This window comes from Helianthus annuus, chromosome 1 (assembly GCF_002127325.2).
Source record: "Helianthus annuus cultivar XRQ/B chromosome 1, HanXRQr2.0-SUNRISE, whole genome shotgun sequence".
NCBI classification, from domain to species: Eukaryota; Viridiplantae; Streptophyta; class Magnoliopsida; order Asterales; family Asteraceae; genus Helianthus; species Helianthus annuus.
The window spans coordinates 137604640-137614559 of record NC_035433.2 but is presented as its reverse complement, the minus strand read 5'-3'; the positions used below and the strand labels follow the sequence as shown (position 1 = coordinate 137614559).

Genomic DNA, 9920 nt, shown 5'->3' with positions numbered 1-9920 from the left:
AAGGTCCTTTAAAAATTTCGCGTATTTAGGCATGGACTGGAGTGCCTCGATAAAAGGAAGATTAATCTTCAATTGCTTGAAGATGTATAAGAATTGCCCATATTCCCTCGAGTATTTTTTATTCTTAAGACGGGAAGGGAACGGGACATACGCATGGTTCACTAAAGGCGAAGGCCTAACATCCATGGGAGGTTTCTCTACTCTCTTCTCACCTTGAGACTAACCGGGCTGTGCGGTACTTGCTGGGCGCAGCCTCGATTGCACTTTGTCGGGAGCCTCCATCTCTATCCCTTCGTCTACAATATCTCCATCCTCATCGACTACTCTCTCCTCTACGCTCGGGTTCCCTATGGTTTTGCCACTACGGGTGGTAATGGCCTTTACATGAGCATTCGGGTTCGGTTGGGTGTTACCCGCAAACTGACCGGGTAATCCCTCCTCTAACTTCCTAGACATATCACCTACAACCCTTTGAAGGTCTTGGAAAGCAGCTTGGTGATTCTTAAGCATAAGGTCATGTTCGCTAAGTTTCTTTTGGGTGGTTTGGTCCTTAACAATTAACTGACTCATCATTGCCTCCATTCTTTCTAGACTACCCCCTCGATCGTAACTTGAACCCTGACCTGTTTGAACCTGACTACTTGACCCCCCATTATTAACCTGCCCATTTGAACCCCCACCAAAGAGTGAACCTAAACCCCTATTTGGATTTTGAGCTATTTGAAAACCAGGGGGTCCGTTTGAGCGAAAATTGTTGTTAGAAGCAAAATTATTATTATGCCAACCCGAACCAAAGTTATTATTACCAAACCCACTAGGTTGACTTCTACCTTGACCCCCTCCTACAAAATCGACTTGCTCCTCACCTACTAGCAGTGGACACGCACTCGTGTCGTGACCCCCTCGACAATACTCACATTTGTCTACCTTAGCCTTAATTTCCTTAAGTTCCCTAGACATGTTTTCCAATACAACGGCTAAACTAGGATCCATGGTGACATGGTTCACCCCTCGGGCGGGCGCACTAGTAGTGGTATTCGAATTACCACTTTGATACCGCTAATCGGATCGTGATTGGGATTGAGACTGAGCAAATGCCTCAAAACGCTCTAAACACTCAGCAACAGTAAGAATACCCATCATATGACCTCCCGCATTAGTATCGAACCTATCACGAGTCTCTTGGGTGAGACCGTTATAAAATTTCTCACATAACGCCCAATCAGAAAGACCATGCTGGGAGCAACGAGCACACATGTTTTGGAATCGCTCCCAAGCAAGGTAGTAAGGCTCGTCGGGCTCCATGCGAAAAGAGTGGATTTGGTCTCTAAGACGTGAGGCTTTAGCGGGCGGAAAATACTTATTCAAAAAGGCTTGACGAAGCCCCGCCCATGTGGTAAAGGTACCGGTTGGTTGAGAGTCCAACCAAGTAGCCGCACGGCCGGCTAATGAGAATGGGAAAAGCTGTAGGTAGGTGGCATCGTTGGGTGCACCGTGAAGGCTAAAAGTGGCGAGAATACGAGAGAACCGGTTTATGTGGGCCGGTGCGTCCTCGTCCTCGCGACCGTGGAACTGGATGCTATTGGTGATGGCTTGCATGGCATAAGATGGAATCTGCCATGAGTTCTCGCTAACTATAGGTGGAACAGTAATGGGTGACGATAGACCAGTGAAGCCTTGGGTGGCTTGTTGGTGAACGGTCTGCCTAGCGTTGGCCATGTGTTCTAGGTTCTCTGGGATGCTAGAGGTGCTAAAAGTAGGGCTATCGGGTGGGGAAATCTTAGGTGATGTTTTGGGTGATTGAAGTGGGGTGGGTAATGGAGTGGAATCGAAATTGGGAAACTGAGACGTGGATGAAATACTAACCTGTGGGCCTTGGCCCAAACGAGACGATGATGATGACTCGGTGACTGGTGGCTTCGGTGGCGGTCCGTGCGAACGTAGATGTGGCATCCACTATCCGCAAAAACATGAATGTGAGAAAAGCAATAGCAGTCACTACGACTCAAATGAAAATAAAAGATTCAAACAACTAAACACGTAGCACGTATATGTCAAATAAGGTCTATCAAAGCTAATAAACGCGATTGCCAAGAGTCCCCGGCAACGGCGCCAAAAACTTGATGTGTGCTAAACAGACTATAAAAATTAACTAAATTAGACTCTCTAAGCTAGACACTACAAAGCTTTAATTCTAGACTCGACCTAAAACCACACAATCGGCAAGTGTACCGATCAATGTAGTATAACCTAGGAAGTCCGGATATCGAACCACAGGACTCTATATATCACGCAAACTAGACTCTAACAGACGCTGACAGACACGACTTAACTTGTTTATTTGTTTCGGGGGGAGGTTTCGGAAACTAAGGAAATCTATATTAAACTACTAAATTAAACTAGAACTAGACTAAAGACGAATAAAGACTGGGGACTTTTCTTATATGAGAACGAGACCACCTAGACAAGAATCCTGGATTGTTTTTAAGAGATTACCGATTAAGTTAAGTGCACCAGTTATGGAACCGGGATCTTAAAATACTAAACCTATTAAGAACCATCGAGGCCCCTCGACCCTTCTCAAGGAGAAACCTGTGGAACTACCTAGGCCGTTAATCCTACCGGTTATTAGACTTCTTTCCAGTTATCTAATTATTGTGTAAGTACCCTAATGTTGACCTATTCTTTTCCAATCCTAGATCTAGGGTAGTTTGAAGTAATTAATTTGATTTGATAGACTAATAAGACCGACAGGTAAACCAAGACATGACCTTTTCCAAGGACTATCTAAAGCAATTCGCCGGGTAAGACCTACCAATAGCCCCTCACTTTCCAGGTATTAGGACTAGCAGAACACTAAGACTTAGTAAATTATTACCAATTACTTCTAGGGGTTATCGGCCGATTGTCCCTAAAGAGCTAAGGTTTTCTTATGTGATATAGACACTCACCGAAATCCTAAACCCTAATATGACTCTATGTTGTGATATAGACCGTCACTAAGAATCATACGAAGCAAATAATAACAATAAACCGAATCAAAGCATGCATATACATCAAATCATTAAATCAAACCGCTTACAAAATACAATTAATCCATAACAATCATGCAAATAACATAAACCGGTAAAAACGTTATATCAATCCATTCATCAAGTCTAGGCGGTTAATAAATCTAGCCGAGCATGTTCATAAACGAAAACAATTCAAAGAAGTTCAACAAAGAATTCATTGTAACAAGTTTCGTAAGAAAAGACAAGAACAAAGAACTAGAAAACCCGATTAGATCTTCAAGTCTTCTTCCCCGAACTCGTACCGATGATTCCTAGGCTTCAAGATCTCCGAAAAATCTCCAAGAATGCTCAACGATTGCCCAAGAAGTCCCCAAAGTCGAATTAGGGTTTCTTTTCCAAGTTTAAGATGTTTTTATATCACTTTCCATAACAAACCCTTATTAAATTCGTAATAATTGCCAGCTACAACATTCTGGCTGGGCGCCACAAAATCAGGGACTGGGTGGTGGGGTGCCACCTTGTTTTTCAGCTCATGTACTACCTTCAGACTCTCGCCGGGTGCCACAGACTTGCTTAGTGGGTGATGGGGTGCCAAAGAGTGATTTTTCAGCTCTTTAACTCTATTTCAACTCATCGACCTTTCCAACATGCTTCAAGACTTGACACTTCAATATTTTTACTCGCTTTCTCGCATATTTGAACATCAAGACCTTTGAAACACGATTTAATTAATAGCATGCATATTCTAACGAAAATCAAAACTAAATATAACGAAAACTATACAAACTTTACACGAATAAAAGATGTATTTTGCAATACATCATTCACCAATTCCTCCGTTATTTGAATGTGGTGGCTACCGCAATTCAAAACCCGTGTTTTAGGGTTGTAGTTATTTACCAACCACCAATCCAGAGTTGAGGGAATCGGACCCATTTTAAACCTAAGTATTGACCTGAAACCTATGTTTCTGACAGCCTACCATTGATTTTTGTTGAAAGATTCCCCCAGCTCCCCCATGTGCTTAAGAGCTAATCGCATGGTTAGTTTCCCATCTGAAAGTGGTATGTAATTTTTGACCGTTGTTGACCTCTTGTGTGTTTTTGAGTCTTTGCTTGACTTAGCAATTGGGGGTCGGTGTGGTTTTTCAACAACTTGTTGGCTAGCACCCGAACTCGTTTTTTTCCAAGGTGGTTTGTCAAAATCATCATCAGAATCTTCTATCGTGGTACCTGACAAAACACCAACACATAAAGCCGATCAGCAAGTCAGACATTTTAGTAATTAAAAATAGTTCATAATTTCAATTTACCGTGTGCTACTTCTTTAGGTTTATTGACTGTTCGTATAACCGCAACCTTTTTTGTTTCGGTTCAATTCCAGCTTTATTGTCCTTCTGTTTCTTACCGGTTTCGCTACCCTTCTTGCTCGCGTCAGCTGAAAGAAAACTCATAAAAGTTGATGTTAGTTTTAGGCATTGTGTTTTACCACGACAAACATATGGTTTGCCGTTTGTTCATCTAACTTACATATGGGCATTTCATGATTTTGGTGGGGTTCCGACTGTAAATCGTCATTTTTATCCATTACGTACGGAAACAGATTTGCAATGTCAGACAGAAGTGTGCCAGCAGGCGGTTGTTGTACACAGTCTACTTTGTTGTCTACCATTTTTGTAGTTTTGTTAACAGGTTCAACTGTTAGTAACAAAAAAACACAACTGGTCAGACAACTAACTATACTAGTAACCCCCCACCCTTCACCGCCACAACTAACCGCACCTTGTATAGGTGATGCTTCTTTTGTGTCTGATTCATCCAACCTAATTGGTTTGTCAGGTTTGTTTCTGGGTTTTTTTTTGAAAGCCATTCCCCTTTTAATCTCACTCTTCCTCCGTTTGACTGAAAAACATTTGTTTTAAGCATTCATGGAAATCTCTTCTTAATTTCACCAACTTTGTAAAACACAATTCACAACCCCACATTATCCTTGTAAATCACAGTTCCTTAGGCTTTCAAAAGTTATAAAATCAAGCCTAAATGTAAAACCGATCTAAATAAACATACCTAAAAATAATTTGTAAAACACACAGGTACAAGTTCATGAAACACATTAAAACACATTACCCTTATAAATCACAACTCATTAGGCTTTCAAAAGTTAACAAATCAAGCATAATTGTAAAACCGATCTAAATAAACATACGTAACAAAATTTTGTAAAACACACAGGTAGAAGTCCATGAAACACAGTAAAACACAGTTGTTAGCAAAACCCAGTAACAAACACAGATTTTAAAACACAACCCACAAACCCAAATTCATCCTCTATAAAACCTACCTATACACACCGTAAAACACATTATAAAACACTTAACAACCATTTTGTTTCAGAAGTACCCAACCCATACACTATGATAGTAAAACACACCAACATCAACACATTACCAAACACAAGCACTAAAAACACATTAATCGACAACAAACTGTAATCCTACAAACATTTGTTATTTTAAACACACACCTACGGTTCCGGCGACTTTGCCTCTGCTTCCGATAACTGTGTCGCTTCCATCCATCTTGTTCAAAGTCTCCTGTTTTTTGAATCTCTTTCCTGCAACCATCAAATACTTCAATGTAGAACACGATTGAACCCTAATCGCCTAGTAAAACACGGAACACAATGACCACTTGATCTTACGTATATGGAACAAGGAAAATCTCTTATCTTCATCCATGATTTTAGGTATATTTGGTATGATTTGGGGGGCTTTCGTTGTGGGTTTAGAGAGAGAAATAGGGGGGGGGGGGGAATTCGCATGTAATAAGGAGATGTGATATCCCTGACGGTTATTTTGATTGATTTAAAACACGGTTATTGACAAAATTGCCCTTACTCATTTATAACAATCAATTAATTAAAGTTAAATATTACAAGATTGTCATTGATTTAATCTCAACCCTTAAACACACCAATCGGATGGTCCAGATCGCTTCCTAGACTTTTTAGGAAAAACACACTTTCCGCAGGATCCCTACTCTATATATGTGTGTGTGCGTGTTTTGAAAAGGGAATATAATATACATACGGTGAAGTGATAATTTAGTTGTGTAATCCAACAATTGAAAACATATTGTGTCACCCCTTTAGTGTTATTTAAATATTATTATGTTTTAATTATGCTATGAGACGCATCAGCGTAATTTCCTTTTTTATGAACCAACGCGTGGCGTCGCCGCTTCAATGTTTATTATGTTTTAATTTTATTAATGACAATTAAGTCAACGAGTCAAAGCGGTGCATAACGTTTCCTTTCATTTTTTGAACAGACGTAGTCTTTTACTTTAAATGCTTCTCATGCAAATTAATTAAAACTGATATGCCGGTTTGTGTAATTTGTCGCATGAATGGCCTTACCGCTTCAATTATCAACCGTTTAATTGAAAACATGTTGGTTCAAATGTAGGAATAAGTGTGTTGAATTCACGAACACTCATGATGCTTTGTGAAAGGGTTGAACACTATAAAATGAACACCTCCGGCCCCTATTTATTTAGATCATCCAATTTACACACAAAAATCTCTTTCAAATACTCTCCAAACTTTCTCTTTTGTACCAGAAATTACTAACAACTTTGTTATCGACATCCCTTTATTATCTTCAAATCCCGTTCTCTTCAACAAACTCCATTCGTAAATTGCAACCAATCCATCACTCAGGTTCAACATTAAATGTACGTGTTTTCTATAAATTTTTTTTTCTACATTACTATGTTATTATTATTACTATATATTATTACTATCCACATCAAGGATGTTTGTAGGTGACATGGAGGGTGTTCATTCCTATGTGGAGGGTATTTGTGAGAGGGATGGATTAGTGGGTGTTGTAGAGGATGACATGGAGGGTGTTCATTCTTCACAATTCTTGGGGAAGAATGGTGAAGAATGGCCTAATGGTGGGTCCTTTCTTTTTTTTTTATAAGGTTGTTTGTGGGATGGATATATATGTTATTGTTGTGGGTAAAAAGTGTTTGTGGGAAGAATAAGTGAAAAGCTGGTGTGGCATGCTGATTAGGCTGTTTGTAGAAAGGATAGCCTTTCACTGATGCAGATAGTCTTAATGCAAAGGAAATAAACAGTAATTATATTATATAATACTAATATATTAATATAATAATACTAATTATTATTTCCTTTACTTTTTCAGTTGGATAAGCTTGGTGTCAACCAATACTGGTATCGAAAATACAGGTCCGGTTCATTATCGGTACATGAAGGTACAAATCGGCACCAGCCTGATACAGAAAACGCCAAAAGTCGGTACCGGATTGAGTTTGAAAATCCTTTAGTTCGGGAAATTCGGTACTGCTACACGGTACCATTTGTTCATCCCTGATCACGGGTGCCGTACAAACAACAATGGTATCGTACAACTTTTTCGTCTTGATTTTCTTCAACTTTTAATGATTTTTTTTAGTTTCAAGAGTAGGGATGAGCTCGGTGGTAACCGATACCGAAAATACCGGTTACGGTACCGGCATATGAAGGTAAAAATCGGTAGTGAACCGGTACTAGGAACACCAAAAGTCGGTACCGAATTGGTACTTAGGATCCTTCGATTCAGGAAATTTGGTACCGGTACCCAGTATTATTTGCTCATCTCTGACCACGGGTTTCATACGAACAACATCATTAACATACAACTTTTTTGGTTGATTTTCTTTCGATTATTTTTTACTGTTTTTTACATTTTCTTTTTATTTTTGTTAGTGGTTCCGTATGCAACGTTGCTCGTAATGATTTTAAAACACATGTAAACACAGACTAAATAACAAAAGAAGTTCACCGCAACACGGCTAAAGTAATAAACCTAGTTCCTATTAATTTGTATGTGTTTACTTACAAATGATGGATAGAGGCAATTAAAAAATAAAGTATCGCATTGCAGATTAGCATTAATTCGTTAACTCTAATAAAAAATCTTTAATAAAAGTAAATTTCAGATGAAACCTCTCGCAAACAAATTCACACCAGTACTTGAATTCAAAACCCTCACCCAGTCACCCTCCCCTAACTCTCTCTTTCTCAAAATCAACCAGAAAACCAAAGGAAAAAGGGGCGGATAATGGCTGACGGTTCTTCGTTGAGGAAACAAAACGTACCTGGTAACCGGAAGAGAAAAAACCCCATCGACGACGTCGACGATTATTCTGAAGCCGACGAGAGCGACGATTGCGAGATAAAGGGTAAGCATTCTTCCTCTCATCCTCATCGTTTAAATATTTGCTTTATTTTATGTTTTAGGGCTAACCTGTAGTTGATTTGTTATTCTTCGCCATTGTTTTAATATTTGTTATTACTTCGACCTTTGTTGATGGTCTGATTTAGTGGCTGTTTACTTGAATGTTATTAGCTCTCTGTCTAGGTCTAGCTGTGCTTATTTTTCAACTTTTTTGCTGGTTAATTTAGTGCTTGGTTTTGAATTTACTTTAACATTTGTGTGTGTTTTATTGTATCTTAGTGATGACCGCCAACGGTAGGATAATCTCTCTTGAAGTCAAAGAATTAGACACCATTCGCACCATTAAACTCCAGATTGAGGATAGAGAAGGTATTTCGTGTTGCCAGCAGGAACTGATCTTCAATGAAATGCTTCTTCATGACACCGATACCCTTGAGGACTTGTGCATCGACAAGGGATCTACCCTCAAACTTATGCGCAACTCAAGGATGAATATATTTGTGCAGACACCTGGCCCCTACCATTTGATTTATTCGCTTCAAGTCAAACCCTCAGACACCATCGGCAATGTGAAAGCCAAGCTGCATAGTCATTATGGTTGTATTTGGGATGTGCTGGTCTTCAATGAAATCGTCCTCGACGACGATAATGACACGCTTGCTGACTTCAACATTATCAACGGATCCACCCTCACATGCATTTCTAAATCTGTGAAATCGATGGAAATATATGTGGATTCTTACACCAGAAAAACCATCTCTTTGTCCGTCCACCGCACAGACACCATCACCAAAGTGAAATCGGAGATCGAGCATAGGGAAGGTATTCCTATTGATGAGCAGGTGTTAATCTTCAACATAATGGTTCTTGAGGACCGTGGGACCATTCTCGACTTCCAGATCAACAGGAAATCAACCCTCACGCTTTTGCATAGATCAAGGGGATCCATAAAGATGTCCCTCACTGGAGAGGGATTAGTGAAGATATTCATCAAGACCCTCACCGGAGATCAGACCATTACTCTGGAAGTCAAACCCTCATACACCATCCACAACATAAAAGCCAGGATCCAGGATGAGGTGCATATTCCACTTGAAGCTCAGGAGTTGATCTTCAACAAGATGGTTCTCCACGACACCGATACCCTTGCTAGCTATAACATCAACAATAAATCAACACTTACGGTTATGCGTATATCACGGGTATTCATGCACATATTTATCAAGACCCCTAATGGAAAGACCATTACTCTAAAAGTCAAACCCTCATGCACCATCCAGAAGGTGAAATCCACGATCTATAATTTGACAGGCATTCCCCACTGCCACCAAGGACTGGTATTTAACGGAAAGCTACTGGGGGATGGCCAATACGTAAAGCAATTGGGGGATAGCCGTACCCTTGCCGATTATGACGTCCACCATGAATCAACCATCCATATTGTTTTAAGATTAAGGGGAGGGATGAATTAGAGAAGCCCATCTTATGATCTATATAGTATAAAAGACTATATCTTGTGTCTTTTGATGTAGCTCTTCTCTTTTAACTTTTTTGTCTACAAGTGTTTAGTTAATGTAGTTGGAAGGCTTCACCACAAAAGTGTTGTAAATTTTGACTGATTTAAACACACCAAAAGAAATAAAAGTTAATCCATTTGACAA

General features: G+C 39.7%; 1 protein-coding gene across 1 annotated transcript; it reads left to right on the top strand.

Moving 5' to 3' along the window:
- Positions 1 to 8029: 8029 nt before the first annotated feature.
- On the top strand, positions 8030 to 9920 carry LOC110880111 (polyubiquitin-B). Its single transcript, XM_022128680.2, has 2 exons — positions 8030 to 8263; positions 8539 to 9920. The coding sequence occupies exons 1-2, from the start codon at positions 8143 to 8145 to the stop codon at positions 9729 to 9731; spliced, it is 1314 nt and encodes a 437-aa protein (XP_021984372.1). The 5' UTR covers positions 8030 to 8142; the 3' UTR covers positions 9732 to 9920.